General features: G+C 38.3%; 1 protein-coding gene across 1 annotated transcript; it reads left to right on the forward strand.

The window, feature by feature from the left end:
* Window positions 1-695: 695 nt before the first annotated feature.
* Window positions 696-2,873, forward strand: LOC128739963 (uncharacterized). Its single transcript, XM_053835471.1, has one exon. It carries the CDS (start codon window positions 696-698, stop codon window positions 2,871-2,873), a length of 2,178 nt encoding a protein of 725 aa, XP_053691446.1.
* Window positions 2,874-22,240: the final 19,367 nt, after the last annotated feature.

Raw genomic sequence — 22,240 nt, forward strand, 5'->3', positions numbered from 1 at the left:
ATTTCCTATCTCAATCCCGCAAGGCAGCCGCAATCCCTTATGATATCACGAGAAATATTTTTGTTTAAAAGTAGCTTACACAATTAATGTATAGCTGTACCAATGGAACAAGTGCTTGATAAGCTACTATACAACAAAAATGTTTCTTGGGATATATTGTAGACGCAACGCAGTGCCAATTCCAACATAAGACCATGTCGCGTGTCATCTAGAAGAGGCAAAGAAGTTCTTTGTATACTACTTGACGAGGACACGTTTTCAGACGATTTAGATTGGATCAATGCGAATTAAGTGAACGCTAGTGAGTTTCTGAGCATACACCAACATTTATTGACAACCTCAATGCTGAAATACGTTCTGTTCGTGAGGGGATTAAGGGATTTACAATAGATAATTGATATTATTTGTTTTTTTTATGAATTTGTTTGAACTTGGGTTTTTATGAACTTGTTTGAACTATGTTGACTGTTTCAATATTCTTTCAATGTCTATCTTTTTAAATAAAACTTGAATTTTGATGTTTCAAAAAATCTTACTAAGAATTTGTGCGGGGGGGAGGGGGGATTGGCCAAAATCTTACAAAATCTTATATAGGGGGGAGGGGGGGTTCAAAAATGAGGAAAAAGGCCTTACGTAATTATTGCACGGTCCCATACCGAGAGCGAGAGGTAGCGGTATCAGCGGACGTTAAAGAAATGTTTCTGCAAATGCTCGTTCGGAAAGAGGATCGCAGCGCTTTGTTATTCCCGTATAGAGATTCCCCAGAGCTTCCTATGAGTACGATGGTGTCCGACGTCGCGATATTCGGAGCAGCTTGCTCGCCAGCACATTCACAGTACGTGAAGAATTTAAATGCGATAGAACAAGAAGCAGAACTTCCGCGAGGGGCGGCAGCTGTAAAAACAAGGCATTACGTGGACGACTACGTAGATAGTTTTGACACGGCAGTGGAAGCATTCGCGGTGGCGAAAGAAGTAATCGAGGTGCATAAGCGAGCGGGGTTTCACATCCGCAACTGGATGTCGAGCGACAGGAGCGTGCTAGACAAGCTAGGTGAAGAAAGCCAGAAGTCATCGAAAGCCATGTTACCGGAGCAGGACATTGGATTCGAACGAGTGCTTGGAATGGCGTGGATTCCGGAGAAGGATGTCTTCACATTTTCACTGAAGTTTTGCGAGAAGGTGCGGATTCTGCTAGATGGGGACACGATTCCGACAAAGAGAGAAATGCTTCGGTTGGTCATGAGCATCTACGATCCCTTAGGGCTGGTAGCATCATTTGTCGTACACGGAAAAATCCTAATTCAGGATGTTTGGCGAAGTGCAACGGACTGGGACAGCAATATTCCCTTGGAGATAGCTACACGCTGGTTTGAATGGTTGGCAGTATTGAGGAACATGACCGGACTACGTATACCTCGGTGTTATTTTCCAGGTTACGATCCGGAAAGCTTCAAAAGTCTCGAGCTGCACATATTCGTAGACGCGAGTGCTCAGGCGTTTGCTGCGGTGGCGTATTTTCGCATAATAGATCGAGGGCAAGTCAGAGTTTCGCTTGTCTCGTCGAAGACGAAAGTTGCACCACTCCGAGGAGTGTCGATTCCACGGTTGGAGTTGATGGCAGCGTTGCTAGGAGCTCGTTTGCGGAAAAGTATCGTAGAAAATCATTCACTAGAGATTAAAAAGACCTGTTTCTGGAGCGACTCGTCTACGGTTTGTTCCTGGATAAAATCGGACACCCGTCAGTATCGCCAGTTCGTCGCTTTCAGAGTTGACGAAATATTGAGCCTTTCAAGCATCGAGGAATGGCAGTGGATTTCGACAAAGGTCAACGTGGCAGACGAAGCCACAAAGTGGGGAAAGGGCCCTTCGTGCAATACAGAAAGCCGTTGGTTCCAGGGACCTGAATTTCTTTACAACAGCAGCGGTACAAATTGGTCGACGGTTCCGGAAGATGGCACAGATGAAAGCGACAGGGAGTTACGCGAGGCATTCGTATGCAGTCATCTCGTAAAGCAATCGGTAGTGGAGACTGCAAGATTTTCACGATTCGAAAGAATGTTACGGTCGATAGCGTACGTTCATCATTACGTTGATAGCCTGCGTGCATCGAAGAACGTTGGATCTACAGGTACGGTTGGGTTGACTAGTGCTGAGATTCAGAAAGCGGAAAGAACGCTGTGGTTGATCGCGCAGTCTGAAGCGTTCCCAGACGAGGTGGCGACATTAAAGCAGAATGCGGAAGGAAGTAGGGCACAGAAGCAAATAGGCGTGGCCAGTAGCCTAGTAAAGATGTCACCATTCGCAGACGAGTACGGAGTGCTAAGGGTAGGTGGTAGAGTTGCTGCTGCGCAAATTCTAGCCTACGACTCGAAGTTTCCTATCATCATGCCGAGAAACCATCGGATTACGGAACTGCTGCTGGACTTCTACCATCGGAAGTACGGTCATGCCAACGATGAGACCGTAGTCAACGAGGTTCGTCAGAGATTCCACATTCCACGATTGCGAGTGGAAGTTCGTTTGACCAGAAAACGCTGCGTGTGGTGCCGTGTATACAAGACAATGCCAGTTGCTCCTAAAATGGGACCACTACCAGCGGTGCGATTGGAACCGTGTGTGCGTCCATTCACCTACGTGGGCGTAGATCTCTTTGGACCGTACTCGATAAAGGTCGGACGAAGCGTAGCTAAACGATGGGTGTGCCTTTTCACTTGCCTCACAATCAGAGCCATCCATCTTGAGGTAGTGTCCAGTTTGTCTACCGATGCTTGTAAAAAGGCGATCCGGAGGTTTGTAGCACGACGAGGCGCTCCACAGGAAATCTACTCCGACAATGGGACAAACTTTGTTGGGGCGGGCCGGGATCTGTAGGATGAAATTAAGAGGATTCACTCTGAATTGGGCAGTACCTTCACGAATGCCCAAACTCAGTGGCGGTTTAATCCTCCTGCTGCTCCTCATATGGGAGGGTGCTGGGAGAGAATGGTTCGAGCTGTAAAATCTGCGCTTGGATGTGTTCCGGTAGTAAGAAAACTGGACGATGAATCGTTCGCAACGGTGTTGGTAGAGGCGGAAAGTATGATAAATTCTAGGCCATTGACATTCATTCCTCTCGAATCGGCCGACCATGCGTCGTTAACCCCTAAAGACTTTCTGCTGCTACACTCCAGTGGCGTCCGAGATCCAGTAAAACTACCAACGGACGAAGGTATAGCGTTGAGGAGTAGCTGGAACATGGTGAAGCATACCCTGGATAACTTTTGGCGGCGCTGGGTGGTTGAATACTTGCCAACTATCGTTAGACGTACGAAGTGGTTCCGAGACGTCAAACCGATAAAAGTGGGAGATCTCGTTCTCGTGGTGGACGGGAACATTCGGAACCGATGGTTGCGTGGACGAGTGATCCATACAGTACCTGGAAAGGATGGGGTAACGCGTCGCGCAGAAGTGAAGACGTCGGCAGGAATCTTGAAGAGACCTGTTACAAAGTTGGCTGTGCTGGACGTAGAAGAATCTGGTGACGCTGAACCGGAAGTTAAGGCGACACGGGGGGGAGGATGTTTGCCGCAACAGCCCGTTGTTTGTAAACAGCCCCTGGTACGTGAACAACCCTAGTGAGTAAGCGTGACCCAGCATCTATGCGCAACTGACTGGGTGACACTGTCAAAGTGGGATCATAAATGAGCATAAACGAATTGTAAACAAACCATAATTATTTCGATAGCAGAGATTCGATTGCAGTAAAAGGAACTTTAATTAAAATTAAACTTACATTTCTAATTTCGAATTATACTTACGTTAAAGGTAAACTATATTTATATTCTTAAATCGAGATTAAAACTTACATGGTATTTATAGGCTAACAAGTTAAAACTTAAGTCTAAAAAGAACTTTGTTGTGTGTAGATAAAAAACTGTACGGAGACTGAAATGTGAGTAATAATATGAATCTAGAAGTGAACTTAGCCTAAAATAAATATTCTTTGTAGCTTTAAGCTGATCATAAGCAAATAACGTCGTTTGATCATCGCTAGAAGAACTCCTGATATATCTCCCGCAACAGCAGTTCCATGAGAGTACAAGAGATCGATTTGTGCTTACAAAGCGAATTGTACCAGCAGTACCAGCGTTGTACGTAAGGGGTTTCCAGTAAAGGCCCAGACACAATGCATACGGATTTTACTACGTTGCGGAAATTTGACAGAAAACCCATGTAAAAACTGTCAAATTGCCGCAACGTTGTAAAATCCGTATATGCATTGTGTTTGGGGCTTAAGGCATGAAAGTGCGTAGTAATCAGAGATTACTTTTGTAATCATTTACGAATAAATAAGGCAATCAATGGTCAGTAGAGTAATCAGTAATAATCTTAAGTAATCATTGGTAATCATGATTAATTTATAGTAATCACAAGTCAGTAAAGTAATCAAAAGTAACTTTTTTCGAAGGTGCGTAGTAATCATTATTGTTGGAAACCCCTTGGTTGTACGTGTACAGCGTTGTACCATGAGAGCAGAAAAAGTGTGTAATAGGTTTTTATGTAATCTACGAGTAATCCTTCAATAGAGCACCCCGCGAGCAGTAAATGGCAAACCAACGGGATGGCAAAGTGGTCATCTCCCATATATTTAGTGCGTAACTGACATCACTGGCACTCGAAAAATGGCCTGTTCACCCTAAAGCAATGTTAAATCGGGTAACAAAACTATAGTTACTATATATATAGTTCGGCGGATAGAAAATCGGGAGCCAAATAAACGTCAAAAGCGGAGCCAAAAGCTTTTCAAAATCCAAAATGCAGGAGTAATGTTAAAAAAACACACTTTATTTTCATAGAACAAGTCATTTTCAACACCCGCCAGTGATTATTTTTCGTAAAAACCTGCACATTTCACCATAATTTCAAATTTAATTTCATAAATCAGGGATGCCAATTCGCCTGGTTTTCTATCCGCCGAACTATATATATAGTAACTATAAACAAAACTTGTGACTGGCAGTACCAAATGATGGCAGTTTAAGATTCTTTATGCAGTTTAGTACAATTTGCTAAATATTCTTGCGGTTTTGTAATATACATGTACAACCACAGAGAACAGATTAACAGGCTCGAACCCAGATAACACAAGATCGTAATAGAAAGTTCACATTAAATCGTTTTCATGTCAATTTAACATTGGAATTGCATAATGATTAGAGTATGTCAAAACAAAGTGAACAATAAGTTGTTTTGCAATCGTGCTTTTCCTTATATACAACTCATGACTGTGAATTATAAAGCAGTATAGATGATTGCAATATTTAGTTATATCTCAATCATATATTCAGGAGTATTAAATTGCGTGTTATAAAAACCGCTATATAAAATGCAAGATAGAATTAAAAATAATCGTCAAAATTTTCGCACGTATATTGCCTCCACTTTGGTACATATATGCTCTTATCTGACCTGAAATATAACTTTTTCGTTCAGATATGATGTCGTATTTCTCAGTTCCCATTGAGATATATAGACCAAATGGTTTACTGGGAAGGAAGTAATCGATTTTTCGTGTGTAAAATCTGTCGGTAGCGCCCTCCAGAAATAGTTTGCCATACGCATCAAAAAATATCCATGTGCTTTTATGAATATTTCTTTGTGCTGGAGTTACATTGCAGTGACGGCAGCGACATCAAGATTTAGTTTGCCACAACGGGGTGGCACCTTAGGATTTCAGCGTAACGAACATCTATTTTCATTCCGCTTTCACCAAAACTGGATAAACTGTTGTCGTATTTTCGCTCATTCTACAGAAAAACATTATATCACAGAGAACAGACTACCAGGTAATTGACAAAAAGTGTGTAAAAGGTTTTTATGTAATCTACGAGAAATCCTTCAATAGAGCACCCCTCGAGCAGTAAGTGGCAAACTAAATCTTGATGGCGCTGCCGTCGCTGCTATCTAACTCCAGCACAAAGAAATATTGATAAAGGTACATGGATATTTTTTGATGCGTTTGGCAAACTATTTCTGGAGGGCGCTACCGACAGATTTTACACACAAAAATCGATTACTTCCTTCGAGCCTGTTAATCTGTTCTCTGTGATTATATGATGTATAATATCAACGGAAGGGTGACAGACATACTGCTGTACGTTGTACGTGGTTGTGCTCATCACCGATAATCTCTAATTGCATAGTCTAAGCGTCGGTTTTTGTTCCTATTCACGAAATGTAAACACAATTTTCAAGATGCCGAGCGTGTAGCGTTAAATCTTTGCCAAAACCTTGCAAAATAATTAATTTAAAATTCTGTTTAGTTTTTGTTATCACGACTATCAGTCATTGGCGCTGCGCGCAGTAAAAATCGAGTAGTTGTAGCTTCGTACAACGGTGAAAGAGGTAGGTACAGAAACCACCGTTGTACCACTTGGCTTGCGTGATTCTATCGTTGTACACGATGACAGACATAGAATAGGCGAATTCGAGCAAAACTAAGAGCAACCGTTCGCTACCTGGTTGTATTATTGGAACTACAAAAAAAGTGCAATTCTCAAAATGCTTGCTGGCACCTATAGGCGAATAAACGCAAAACTAATGAAGCCCATGCGACTCCTACATTTGGCTGTCTGAACTAGGAAAATGATGATCAGTTACAAATTTTCGCTGGACGGATATACAAATCAAAACATTTTTCAATTAAATCTCAGTAAAATGAATATTGCGAACATTGAATTTTCTGCAGCGGGTTAGAAATCTTATTAACCAGCTAGCGCACTGGTGGTTGCAAATGAAATGTGTACTTAGGACAAGTAAATTGAGATCCGGATTTAGTTTAGGTGTGTGTGGTTATGTTTATAGGTTCCAGACCGAAAAATTTAGATCCAGATATATTCATGAAAGTGTTCTATATATTGTTTAAGGTAATTTCAATGATTTTAAGCAAAATTATAACAATATTTCATACAAGGCATGTTGAATCAATGTCCTTATTGTTTAGTATTTATTATGTAATAAAATTATAAATGGTTTTAAATAAAATGCAGGCAAATAAAAATTATAGTAAGTATATATGTTATTTTCTAACCCAACCATAACATTTGATTGATTTCAAAGCGCGCAGTTTTAAAAAAAATTCAAATTCGCTTCTTATGATTTTAGTTTTCTATGTGTTTTGACAGCTCGAAATAAAAATATCATCATTTTTACCGCGGCGCCAACTACTTGTCGAATGAAGCTTTTGTTCACCTATATGAAACTCGACTTTAAATGTAATATTTTATTGAATTGGGTCTTAAAATTTGTGATAAAAAGATGATTTTTTTAGAAGGAAAGATAAAGCTTCCCATTATGACTACCAGAGTATAATTTTTTCTTTTTTAAAAAGATGCAGAGCACTAAAAAGTTAAAAAACAAAGATATAGGCGTTTTTGACAAGCTATCGCCCGCTTAGAGGCGCTGCATAAAAAAAGTGATGAAAAGTAAAATCGCTGTCAAACTCCATACATTTTTGAAAAAAAACTGAAATAAAATGCAGTTTTTGATTAACCCTTTCAATTGTCAGGATTTTAGATAGCGAAATATTGGAAGAAATTTGTTTATCTACGTTAAGGTTAGTGAAAATATTCGAATTAATTAATTTTATGGCAGAAAAATGTTAATGTTTGATTTTGTACCGCATGAAACAAAAGTACATAGTCAGCTGTAAAGTTTACATATCCTGGATAGAGAAGCACCAATTATTTTCAGTCTTCAGCGTTTTCCAATGTGTTTCCAAGTGCTAACGGATTTATTTTCTTGATTAGCATCATCTGCGCCAAGAACCAAACATATAACCTATCAGTTCATAACCATAAATACACTTGCGAAGCTCTAATAATCTCCCGAAGCAGGAACAATATATATCAAATGAAAGGTAATGCTTTTTCTTACCTCTATTATCCATTTTCATCATTCCCACTTTTGGTAATTCGCCTATAGGCGAATTCGAGCAAAACTAAGAGCAACCGTTCGCTACCTGGTTGTGATTATTGGAACTACAAAAAAAGTGCAATTCCCAAAATGCTTGCTGGCACCTATATGGAACTCGACTTTAAATGTAATATTTTATTGAATTACCAAAAGTGGGAATGATGAAAATGGATAATAAAGGTAAGAAAAAGCATTACCTTTCATTTGATATATATTGTTTCTGTTTCAGGAGATTATTGGAGCTTCGCAAGTGTATTTATGTTTACGAACTGATAGGTTATATGTTTGGTTCTTGGCGCAGACGATGCTAATCAAGAAAATAAATCCGTTAGCATTTGAAAACACATTGGAAAACGCTGAAGACTGAAAATAATTGGTGATTCTCTATCCAGGATATGTAAACTTTACAGCTGACTCTATGTACTTTTGTTTCATGCGGTACAAAATCAAACATTAACATTTTTCTGCCATAAAGTTAATTAATTCGAATATTTTCACTTACCTTAACGTAGATAAACAAATTTCTTCCAATATTTCGCTATCTAAAATCCTGACAATTGAAAGGGTTAATCAAAAACTGCATTTTATTTCAGTTTTTTTCAAAAATGTATGGAGTTTGACAGCGATTTTACTTTTCATCACTTTTTTTATGCAGCGCCTCTAAGCGGGCGATAGCTTGTCAAAAACGCCTATTGTAATTTATTCTCCCTTGACATTAGAGATCTTCCTTGACATAACGAAAATAACACGTTTCTGGCAACAATGAGAACTTTTTCTCACTGGCAACTCTGGTTTGACATTAGAGCAGCTGATCGTTTTGACAGTTACAGCTTCGCAGTTGTCTCTTGTGCTTGTCTGCGTTTTGCTGGTCGTGAGGAAGTGGAACATCAAATTAGTACCGTGGACCCCCGTTCGTTTGACCGTTTTTAATCTGAACACTTTTTAATTTGAACCCCGTTGGTTTGCACGACGTGCAAATTAAAAATGGTTCAAACGTCATACTCAATGTGACATCATTTGCTTATGCAGAGAATGCACATAAACACCATTTGTTTGTGCTTATGTAGCGTGTTTAATCTGTTTCACATTGCGTTTTCCCAACGATTATAGCAGAAATCGATCGGAAAATGAAATATTCGCTGCTTGCAACTGCCAACTGAATCAAACCACCAACACAATAACAAAGAGCAGGGCAGCCAGTTCACACAAGTTCCAGCATATTTAGGGTTACTAGTTGTTCAAATTAAAAACTAACCCCGTTAGTTTGCATGAGGAATCATTCAAACGAACGGGGGTCCACTGTACTAGTTATCGGATAAAAGTTTTGATTCGGGCAATGTATTCCAATCCATCGATTCACGGTGCTAGACTTTGTCCAAATCTAGTTTGCGCTAAGAATGACTAAACGATGTCAAACTGATGGCCAACAGTATAATCTCGGTACAATCGACCCCGCAGAACAGTATGAAAAAAAAACGCCAACCGAAACTGGCACCGTATTATCAATCAGATTGGTATGTTCTGCTACTCCGATGTGAATCAGCAGTAGGGCGAACGGCAGACCAAAAATTTCTGTGCGTTTCTAACCAAACACGGTCGCATCTCGATGGCGGGTGTTGCATCCAAAAACTGAAACCATCCACACTGTGACCAAGTGCAGTCACTACGCTTATTGCTGATTTTGACAAAGGCAAGCCCATGGCAGACAACTATGTTCTCGCCGCCAACATCTCGTGTGTGCGAAAGTGAGATAGCAATTCAGCACTGCGTTTCACTCAACTGCCAGCAGTCTGATTTGGGCCCGCTGTCAAATTTTGAGCCCCGGACATGCTGTCGCTGACGTTTACTGCAGCTCGATATAGAGATGTCGATGGGGTGGACAAAGGCCTTAATTAAACTGAGATGACCGAAACCGGAAAATGAGCTGTAAACTCAGAAAATGTTTTAGGACGCGATTGCCAAGCCATTTCCTGACTTTGCAACTTTTGACTTTTTGACACTCTATCGTATGAGCGTGAAGGTAAACAAAAAGTTTTCCGTGACATTTCAAGACCTACTATGGTTTCTTTTTATAATTCGTAAAGGTGCGTTTAGATTGGCAACATGTGGCATTCAACTTTTTCCAAACTGTTGCCCGATGTTTCCAAGCAACATAGCAACGTATAACAAATATTCAGGTGGCGACAGAAGCAACGCTTACCAACAACTAGCAACATGTCGCATTCCGCATGTTGCATTCCACATGTTGCCAAGAAATTGCCCAGTCTAAACGCACCTTAAGGTTGCCCAAATGTTTATATTTTGTTCAAAATTTCACAAAATTAAAAAATCAGAGGGGTTGTGTACAAGACACGACCGCATATATAGGTGACGCAGGACTACATAAGTCTCTTTGTAGTGATAGTAGCATGTATTCATGCTTGTAATCATTCGATTCTTCATATATACGTGCTATATGCAACATATATACATGCTACATGCGTTGTATGTAAAATTTATCAAAGTAGTAGCATTGCATACGTTTAATTCTCAAAAGATTGCATTTGAAAACAATTTAACAAAATTAATAACACAAACTATTGCTTTCCAGCTACCTTACTGAAATTAAAGATTGTTTTTATTACCCATGGTTCCCCACGTTGAAGGGATTTCACCAATTCAATCCTATTTTATTAATAGCACAGCTTTTCACTACACTTCTTATAAAACGGCAAGCATGCGTATTCATACAGAGTCGTATTATAACCGAAGACTACAGCTGTAGCGCATTTTTCCAACACAGATATCAAATTCACCGAGGTTTATTCGTCTCGCAGTAAAGAATTTGCGATCTGATGGGGTAACGTACTTCTGTCATTTTTTCTGGCACACTTCCCTAACACAGACATCAAATTGGACTAGTTTAATCGCGTTCGTAAGAAATCTGTTGGCACGAGGGGGCTTTGTCACTCTTTCTGGCGTACTTCCCAAACAAAGACATCAAAATGGTCTAGGTTTAATCGCGGTGTTAAGAAATCTTGTTAAAATGAGGAAACTTTGTCACTTGTTTTGGCTTACTTCCCAAGCACAGATATCAAATTGGTATAGGTTTAGACATCGTAAAGAATCTTCCAACCAATCACGAAGCGAGAATTCTGGTAAAACATAGATTCATTATTTTCAATTTTTCAATAGTTCAACATCAAGAATCCATACTTTTCCTCATTTGGGTCAATTCTTAGAAGATTTTCCGATCGATTGGTGTAAGAATATTGAAAATCGATCGGAAAACCGCTGAGCTATTAGCGCTCAAAATCTTTCATTTTTCGTGACGCTTGCATTTTTCGATTTTTTGGAATGACACCCTATCTCAAAACTTGCCGTAAGACGTAGTCCTACGTCAAAAAAAGGTTTTTAACGGCAATAGTCTAAAAATATAAAATTGAATATCAAAATATGTGTTCCTAACCCTAACATCATCGATTCAAGCTAAAAACGACATAGGGCTTTAGGACCCAATTGCCAACAGTGGGAATGATGAAAATGGATAATAAAGATAAGAAAAAGCATACCCTTTCATTTGATATATATAGTTTCTGTTTCGGGAAATTATTAGAGCTTCGCAAGTGTATTTATGTTTACGAAATGATAGGTTATATGTTTGATTCTTGGCGCAGGTGATGCCAATCACGAAAATAAATCCGTTAGCCTTTGAAAACACATTAGAATACACTAAAGACTGAAAATTATTGGTGATTCTCTATCCAGGATACGTAAACTTTGGGACCGTGCAAAAATTACGTAAGGCCTTTTTCCTCATTTTTGAACCCCCCCTCCCCCCTATATAAGATTTTGTAAGATTTTGGCCAATCCCCCCTCCCCCCGTACAAATTCTTAGTAAGATTTTTTGAAACATCAAAATTCAAGTTTTATTTAAAAAGATAGACATTGAAAGAATATTGAAACAGTCAACATAGTTCAAACAAGTTCATAAAAACCCAAGTTCAAACAAATTCATAAAAAAAACAAATAATATCAATTATCTATTGTAAATCCCTTAATCCCCTCACGAACAGAACGTATTTCAGCATTGAGGTTGTCAATAAATGTTGGTGTATGCTCAGAAACTCACTAGCGTTCACTTAATTCGCATTGATCCAATCTAAATCGTCTGAAAACGTGTCCTCGTCAAGTAGTATACAAAGAACTTCTTTGCCTCTTCTAGATGACACGCGACATGGTCTTATGTTGGAATTGGCACTGCGTTGCGTCTACAATATATCCCAAGAAACATTTTTGTTGTATAGTAGCTTATCAAGCACTTGTTCCATTGGTACAGCTATACATTAATTGTGTAAGCTACTTTTAAACAAAAATATTTCTCGTGATATCATAAGGGATTGCGGCTGCCTTGCGGGATTGAGATAGGAAATTGCAACGAAATATGTTGGAATGATCCCGGGCAATCTGTAGAAACGAATTTGGTGAATTTCACATCGTTCTGCATAAATAGTATGAGCGCCAAAGCGCAAGTGGATACAGTTTATACTGATTTGAAAGTCACTTTTGATACCGTTAATCATACTATTCTTGTAAGCAAGTTGGAGAAACTTGGGTGTACCACAAGATTGTGCAGATGGTTGGAAACTTACCTTACGGATAGGCAACTCTTCGTACAACTTGGCAACTGCCGGCCTGCCGCGTTTACAAATGATTCTGGTGTGCCACAGGGTAGCAATTTGGGACCATTGGTATTCTGTATCTACATAAATGATGCAGCGTTACTACTCAATGAAGATGGAAGGCTTTTCTTCGCTGATGATCTGAAAATTTATCTTGAAGTCAGAAGAATCGAGGACTGCAGAATGTTGCAGAAGCTTCTGGACTTGTTAAGCGACTGGTGCGTAAGGAATCAATTGTTACTGAGTGTGGAGAAATGTTGCGTCATCAGTTTCCATCGCACTAGAAGCGCAATAGAGTTTGATTACGAAATTTCCGGATCAAAATTGAATAGGGTAGAACAGGTGAAGGACCTTGGAGTATTACTTGACGAGAAACTCACCATGAAGTCCCACATTTCTGCCATCGTTGACAAGTCCAATCGTAGTCTTGGGTTCATATTTAAGATTGCTGGTGAATTCGATAACCCGATCTGCTTCAAAGCTCTCTATTGCTCTATTGTACGGTCAACGCTGGAATTTGCGAGCATCGTTTGGAACCCGCACGAGTTTATCTGGTCCGACAGACTGGAAAACGTACAGCGAAAATTTGTTCGACATGCACTTCGTCACCTTCCGTGGAGGGATCAGCAAAACTTAACACCGTACGAAGACCGCTGTCGTCTGTTGGGTTTAAGCACGCTAAGTCGACGTAGAGAGGTCTCGCAATCGTTGTTTGGCTGCAAGCTTTTAACTGGCGAATATGATGCACCGAACATCCTATCGTAAATCGGACTCTACGCACCTTCAACAGTCTTACGACCCAGAATGATTCTACAGGAAGACTCCTATTCAACGCAATATGCTGCCAACTCTCCCATCGCTTCAATGATCAGACAATTCAACTGCTTTGCTGACCTTTTTATTTTTGACGAACCATCACGTATTTACCGCTAACGAATTCGTGCACTCGACAACGTAAATACTAACAATTAAGTAACTTTTAAGTATTCATTTAGACCCCAATTGTCCTATGAATTATACGAATAAATTATAAATTATAAATAATAGCATAAACCGATGACATCAGAGACTCTGGAACAAGTAGGCCAAAGGCTGTTTCCTTGAGTGGACAAGGCTAAAATACTCATCAGGTTGCTATGCATTTCCTTGCAGCATGAATGATTTCGATACTTCACATGGTGGTGGAATACTTCATGTACTTTTGTCTAATGCGGTACAAAATCAAACCACAGAGAACAGACTACCTGGTAATTGACAAAAAGTGTGTAAAAGGTTTTTATGTAATCTACGAGTAATCCTTCAATAGAGCACACTTCGAGCAGTAAGTGGCAAACTAAATCTTGATGTCGCTGCCATCGCTGCTATCCCAAGTAACATTTTTATTGCATAATAGCTTATTAAACTATTGTGCAGCTGATTCCCGTGGAACAAATGCTTGATAAGCTATTGTACAACAAAAATGTTACTTGGGATGTAACTCCAGCACCAAGAAATATTGATAAAGGTACATGGATATTTTTTGATGCGTTTGGCAAACTATTTCTGAAGGGTGCTACCGACTGATTTTACACACAAAAAATCGATTACTTCCTTCGAGCAAAACTAATAGCAACCGTTCGCTACCTGGTTGTGATTATTAAAACTACAAAAAAAGTGCAATTCCCAAAATTCTTGCTGGCACCTATATGGAGCTCAACTTTAAAAGTAATATTTTACTGAATTAACAACAGTGGGATTGATGAAAATGGATAATAAAGGTAAGAAAATGCATTTCCTTTCATTTGATATATATTGTTTCTGATTCGGGAGATTATTAGAGCTTTGCAAGTGTATTTATGTTTACGAACTGATAGGTTATATGTTTGGCTCTTGGCGCAGGTGATGCTAATCACCGAAATAAATCCGTTAGCATTTGAAAACACATTGGAATGCACTGAAGACAGAAAATAATTGGTGATTCTCTATCCAGGATATGTAAACTTTACAGCTGACTCTATGTACTTTTGTTACATGCGGTACAAAATCAAACATTAACATTTTTCTGCCGTAAAGTTAATTAATTCGAATATTTTCACTTACTTTGACGTAGATAAACAAATTTCTTCCAATATTTCGCTATCTAAAATTCTGACAGTTGAAAGGGGTAATCAAAAACTGCATTTTATTTCAGCATTTTTCAAAAATGTATGGAGTTTGACAGTGATTTTACTTTTCATCACTTTTTTATGCAGCGCCTCCAAGCGGGCGATAGCTTGTCAAAAACGCCCATTTATAAAACCGAAAGCGACCATATGAGTACGATCAAGAAAATAGTTCAACCAGCTAGTACGCTATTAATTGTAATGATTTGACTATATGAATAATATTAAATTAATTGTATAATATAGTTATAATAGTTCGATAATATTCGAACAGTATGCGGATCAACCATTATCATTATGTTGAACGTATGCTACTCTTTTTTGTATGGCGAACGTTCTTAACACCCCATCGACATCTCTAAATCGAGCTGCAGTAAACGTCAGCGACAGCATGTCCTGGGGTTGCCCAATAGCCTTTCGGTGTGCTGGTGGCCGACCAAATAAAACAAAAAAAAGCATGTCCTGGGCTCAAAATTTGACAGCGGGCCTAAACCAGACTTCTGGCAGTTGAGTGAAACGCAGTGCTCATTTTCGCACACACGAGATGTTGGCGGCGAAAACATGGTTGCCTGCCGATGGGGTGGTTCTTAACGACCCATTGTTTTTATGTGTGCTTGACGAATACCATAACTGGTACAACTTATCAACTTGATATCAACTTTACTAGGCAACAGTTTGGAAACCATAGCCAGAACCATTTCACAAATGGTTTTAGAGTGGAAGATAGATAATATTAATGGTTAGAGTATTTATGGTTCACATTAATTAATGCGGGATAGTTCATGACCTTACTGAGCAACGCGCAGCAATCAATGTACTCGGACATGGTTATAAGCCGGATCAGTTTTCGCCAACGCCAACGATTTTCCGTATAGTTTTCTAACCATTTAATCATATAACCATATGCAGACTATACCCAGCAATGGTTTTGACTATGTGCCAAATGGTAAACTGAGAAATAACCATTGCATGAACTAGTCGTTAGGTTTGGTTACCATACAAAAATGCTGATTTTCGCGAACAATTTTTTGGCGATACCATACTTGGTATGGTGGTTATATAGTCAGTGAAATTGTACTAAAACTGTTACATATATAGTATTATTGCTCTTTGCATGAAGTATTCCACCACGCACACATATAAAGATATTTTGACATTAGCTGAGGCCCTCGCTGAGGCTGTTTGCAGTAGGAGTAATATCAACAACATCAAATTCCAAACTCCCGGATCCTCTCCTCCACTCTTTGCTACCCTCTCACTCCTACATAAGCGATCCTCAGCAAATGTCATTCTCGTTGGTGACGAAACCGCAAATTACTTCATTGAAAGTTGGATTTTGAACACACTTGTCCAGTCACACATTTTGTAGGTGAGAAAAGTTGCCAAAATTTCGTGGGAAAAAACCATGGATCTTGGTTGATTTCTATTTAAATTCTGATGCTTACGTAGAGTTGTTATCGACGCAAAGAATAATATAAAAATAGTTTCTAAATACATAATTCCACGCATAATTCATAACTTGAATAAATATGCAGCATATATGAAATAAATGAAAAATTAAATACTATTTGCTTTCCCTACAACTGGTACTGGCGCCACTGCTAAATCAAATGTCAGCTCAGATGGGAGAGTTGTAATGATGGGAAATGTCGGTCAAAATCTATAACGATTATTGATAAAGTTTTGTTATCCTTAATAATTAATAACGATAATATGGCAATATAAGCAAAAATACGTAAGAAATAGAACAAAAATGTTAAAATAATAACAAACCAAGAAGAAGATTTCACTTTAAACCCTCCAATTTTCGATATTCTTCCATGACGATAAAGTTTGATGGTATTATCGATATAAGATTACTAGCGATATTATCAGTAGCACACTTTTCATCACAGTTTTGAAGGTTGCACTTAATAACTTTGCAGTCCAATTGAGTGTGAAGAGCGCAATATTATGGTTTTTCGGAAACAAACGATTCACATTGAATGATAGGGATAATGATAATTATATGGTCTCTAATGGTGTATGTAACATTGCACTAATGGTTCTAATATGGTTACTGGATTGTACCGGGAATCGTTGGTGTATTATATTTAATGATCTAAATATTGTTTTGTAATTAAATGATTCATTTATTTTCTCATGAATAGTACAAATAAAAGTTTTATTTGTGTGGATGCCGGACAACATGCGGCAACCTGCAATATGTGTTCGCTTCACCAAATAAATTCACGAATAAAGTCCCAACGGGAGATGGCTCGACAAGATTGAAGCGGTCCGCAGTAGGTGTCGAAACACCCAGGCGATTGACGACGACCGAGCTCAGGACCGAGGTCAGGAAGTGGGGACGAGTTCCTGATAAGGCATAAACCTGCACGTATCTAGGCCGTAAAGCAGAAAAAGTAGCCAAATTACCTCTTCGTGTATACACATTTTTTGTGAAGCGATGTATACTCTGGCCTAGACTCTGCGTCTTTTAGAAAATACCTGTAATAAAAAAAGAAAAACTACATATGATATGAATTTAAAATGAAAACATATTCATTATGTTTTACCTGCACTTTTTCATATAATTTATCGAGGAGTTGGGGACGCACAACATCTCGCTTCAAAATTGTATAACAAAATGGCTGTTTTGCATTTAATGCACTATACCACAAATAGTAACTATAGAAAGCATAGTCAGCATTTCGTTCTTATTATTTATTTAGTACTAACTATATCCAATATCGTACCTGAATGGTTTAACATCCACGACTTCGAATAGTAGCAACTAATATGAAACTATATCACGAACAATCACTATTGGTCATATGGTACATTTATAATACTTACCGTTTTACCAATAGTTTTTGATTATGCGGGTGGCCAATTTGTACTGAATATTCGAACAACCATTCTTGGCAAGTGGTAAAGAATTATTTATCTGTGAGAAATTCGTTTGTTTAAAAAAAATTGAAATTAATTGTGCGTAAAATCATGCCACATCATACTTTATTTAGCAACATGTTCCGAAGATATCACATATTTAACTTGGATTATCATTGGCTCATTATAAATAACCATGGAGTGGCCTGGGTATATTCTCGTAAATTCTTGTTGGACAAATTCTCATTTTAAAAAGATTGAATCTTGCGAAATACCACGCACGATTGAAAGTTCATTTCCAACATAAAATGTAGCCCCTATTGTTTATGAATTTCGAACAATATAGAAATTGAAATTAAATTTCCTTTTTTCATACCGCAGCAATTATTTTGAATTAATTATAATGAGCGTATTAAAACGTGTTTAAAAACAATTAATGAATAGCCTCACTTTCTGAGCGTACTTTTTTTGTTTATGTGATTTATTTGATCTGCACAGAAATCTGCTGGCGCAAACATTTTTGGGCCCAATGTGCTTGATAGTCTCACGAATTCCATGCTGTTTTGCAAACAGTGTACTGGCCCCACAAAATATGTCAAAATTTATTCGGTTTTGTAACACGGGTAACGTCTCAGATAGAATTTTTGACGTCAAATTTGACAAACAGTGTACTGATGGGCTAGACAAATATGTCTGTCAAATTCCTACCAAAATTTACCCAAATTCTGACAGGAAGAAAATTTGACGATGGAGCAAACAGTGTACTGGTGAGAGTTTAAATCTCGCGTCACTTTTCATTTCGTCCAATTTAACAAATGTAAACAAATCCGGTTTATCACAACAAATTATTGCTCTTTTTAAACTCTATGTTATACAAAAACACCTGCCCAAATAGAATTATTTTGAGGTGAAAAAATTAGCATTATCAAAATGTCCAATGTGCACATTTGAATTACGAATGACTGACTGTTACTTCGGTCGTCCTCATCTGATGTCCAAAGTGCAAAAAAAATCAAAACAAACCCAATCTGTACATTGGACGTTTAGCAAGTGAAAGTTTTTTTCGCATTGTTTATGCATTTTAAGTGAAACAAGCGGTCTAATATTGAAAAATAACCTCGAAAATAGCGTAGCACGGCAACGCACGAATTTTACGGTGATCTCGCTTAATTTATGTGCAATAGCCTGGAAAAATAAAACCGTCCAAAGTACAGCATGAGATGGTAAACAGTCCAATGTAACTTTTTCCATAATAAACCAAAACTGCTTAGTTTTAATTAGATTTTTAAAATCTCCGTTAAATATTGAATGTTATTATTCATCAACCACGTTGAGTGAATGACTGAAAATTATTTCATTTTGAAACAATTTAAAGTTCAATACGAAGAACTTCGATCTCGTTTTTCTCAATATGGTGGAATTCTCGCGTCACTTTTGATTTCGTCCAATGTAACAATTCCACCATATTGAGAAAAACGAGATCGAAGTTCTTCGAATTGAACTTTAAATTGTTTCAAAATGAAATAATTTTCAGTCATTCACTCAACGTGGTTGATGAATAATAACATTCAATATTTAACGGAGATTTTAAAAATCTAATTTAAACTAAGCAGTTTTGGTTTATTATGGAAAAAGTTACATTGGACTGTTTACCATCTCATGCTGTACTTTGGACGGTTTTATTTTTCCAGGCTCTTGCACATAAATTAAGCGAGATCACCGTAAAATACGTGCGTTGCCGTGCTACGCTATTTTCGAGGTTATTTTTCAATATTAGACCGCTTGTTTCACTTAAAATGCATAAATAATGCGAAAAAAAACTTTCGCTTGCTAAACGTCCAATGTACAGATTGGGTTTGTTTTGATTTTTTTTGCACTTTGGACATCAGATGAGAACGACCGAAGTAACAGTCAGTCATTCGTAATTCGAATGTGCACATTGCCCAGGTAACCAATAAGCATTAAAATAAGCAGTAAATCAGTCGTTTATTAGCATCCCTGGCGTTTTATACTGCATGTTGTTGTTTATCAGCTTTTTGACTGCATAACTGTTGTAAATTGGCATCCACAATTCTATTTAAATTCTTCTTGTTGGTAACTAGCTGCAAATAAGCATTGTCAGCACTATAAGAGGGCTGGCAGTAAAGTAGCCGCATATTTTGCCAAAATAGCATTTAAGTAGCATTTAAGGCAACTTAAATGCTTATTGACTTACTTTTAAATTGCATTGGAAATGCTTATTGGTTACCTGGGTGGACATTTTGATAATGCTAATTTTTTCACCTCAAAATAATTCTATTTGGGCAGGTGTTTTTGTATAACATAGAGTTTAAAAAGAGCAATAATTTGTTGTGATAAATCGGATTTGTTTACAATTGTTACATTGGACGAAATGAAAAGTGACACGAGAATTGTTACATTGGACTAGAGTGACTATATACAGAGTGGCGACAATGTCAAAATTGGAATGATAATTATCTGTCAGTGTCATTCCAATCGAGCAGACGACCTATCCAACGCGTATGCAGGAAAGAGAAAGAAAAACCTTGGAAAAGCCGCATTGCATACATTTGGGATGACTTGTTGCCACTCTGTATATAGTCACTCTACATTGGACGAAATCAAAAGTGACGCGAGAAATATGTTAATTGAAGATAGAATTAACAAAAGGGCGAATGTCGCAAGCGTAAACAAACCGAGTGAGGGTTGCTTTTCCTATGCTGGTCCAGCAAAAAGTAACTCTCACCCGTTTTGTTTACATTTGCGACATTCGCCCTTTTGTTAATTCTATCTAGAATTTATTGCGCTTGATAGCAGGGATACCAGACTTGCAGATTTGTCTGCAAATTCCTGATTTTTGGAATCGTCTTGCAGATCATTGCAGTTTTTTGTTCGAAGCTTTTAAACTTTCACAGACTTTCTTAAAAAGTGTGCAGATTTTCGCAGATTATTTTTAAACCAGAAAATTCGAGTAGCCGGAAAACTGCTCAATTTTTTCGGTTTTCGTGCAGTTGTAGACATTTATTTTTGAAAATATGGCATCTCTGCTTGATAGCTCGCTTAGAATGACTATCAGAGTGGCGACAATGTCAAAATTGGAATGATTATTATCTGTCAGTGTCATTCCAATCGAGCAGACGACCTATCCAACGCGTATGCAGGAAAGAGAAAGAAAAATCTTGCATTGCATTGCATACACCCCATCGACATCTCTATATCGAACTGCAGTAAACGTCAACGACAGCATGTCCGGGGCTCAAAATTTGACAGCGGGCCCAAATCAAACTGCTGGCAGTTGAGTGAAACGCAGTGCTGACATGCTATCTCATTTTCGCACACACGAGATGTTGGCGGCGAAAACATGGTTGTCTGCCGATGGGGTGATTGCATACATTTGGAATGACTTGTCGCCACTCTGTGTATAGTCACTCTACTCGCAATAAGCGCAATAATAATAAACTGACATAAATATTTGACAGCTCGCTGCTAGAATTTTACTTATAAAGTGTGTATTGTGCGCGCATTCCCTTACTGGACACGACGGTTGAAACCAGGGGGCTGATATGACGTCACATTTTCGTTGCTCACATGAAAAAGGCGGCAAACGCAAAGCGATTTCACAAAACGAATTTATCTAACCATTTTCACAGTTTCATGTATTTCGCATTAATTGTCTGCCTGAAATTGGCTATGTGATGCTAAAACTTTGACTAAAATCGAACTAAAACTAACAAAATTTAACAATTTATACATCCGACTCGGTTGTCAGCTTGAGCCCATCTATGAAGCTGTCAGCTTGGGCCCGCTCTATGTTGGCTACGTTTTTTTTGTATAGGTTGGTATTGGAAGTGTCATTCCCGTGGTTGAAACAGTCGTGTTTCTGAACGGTCGTAAAAAGGCTCGTTTTTAGCTTTTGACAGATAAAATGTCAAATTGTGTCATCATCGCTGTTTCATTATTGGAACCAATCGAGCAAAGTAAACAAACCTAGGAATTACCGTTCTATCAAAAGAAACGGAATGAAATTCAGCATGAAATGAATTTGTATTTTCAACGCCGGTTTGCCGAAATTTCATAGTGAATAAAGCGTAGTTTATCATTATTCATTATCCAAACAAGCAATAACAAAGCAATAACGTTCGTATTCGAAAACAATTTGTTTAATGCTTTTGTATGATTAACACGAAGTCACGATTAAGGTTGCGACAGAAACGCAATGAGCCTGTGTTGCCAGTTATGGCGATAAAACATTACGAACTGTGTTGCCAATTTAGTCACTTTTTTACCTTTGGAACGTTTGAAACAGTACCTGAACTCCCCTCGGAATCCATCGGTCAAGTTAGAGTGACTATATACAGAGTGGCGACAATGTCAAAATTGGAATGATAATTATCTGTCAGTGTCATTCCAATCGAGCAGACGGCCTATCCAACGCGTATGCAGGAAAGAGAAAGAAAAACCTTGGAAAAACCGCATTGCATACATTTGGGATGACTTGTCGCCACTCTGTATATAGTCACTCTAGGTCAAGTAAATGCACAATATACCAACGTACAAGATTCTTGCATATCGCGTTTTCGATGCAATCTGCGTATACAGAATCAAAATATTAACA

The sequence above is a fragment of the Sabethes cyaneus genome, chromosome 3, assembly GCF_943734655.1.
Source record: "Sabethes cyaneus chromosome 3, idSabCyanKW18_F2, whole genome shotgun sequence".
NCBI classification, from domain to species: domain Eukaryota; kingdom Metazoa; phylum Arthropoda; class Insecta; order Diptera; family Culicidae; genus Sabethes; species Sabethes cyaneus.

Coding starts and splice junctions, on each gene's coding strand:
- LOC128739963 (XM_053835471.1), top strand. CDS start 696: ATGTTTCTGCAAATGCTCGTTCGGAAAGAGGATCGCAGCGCTTTGTTA.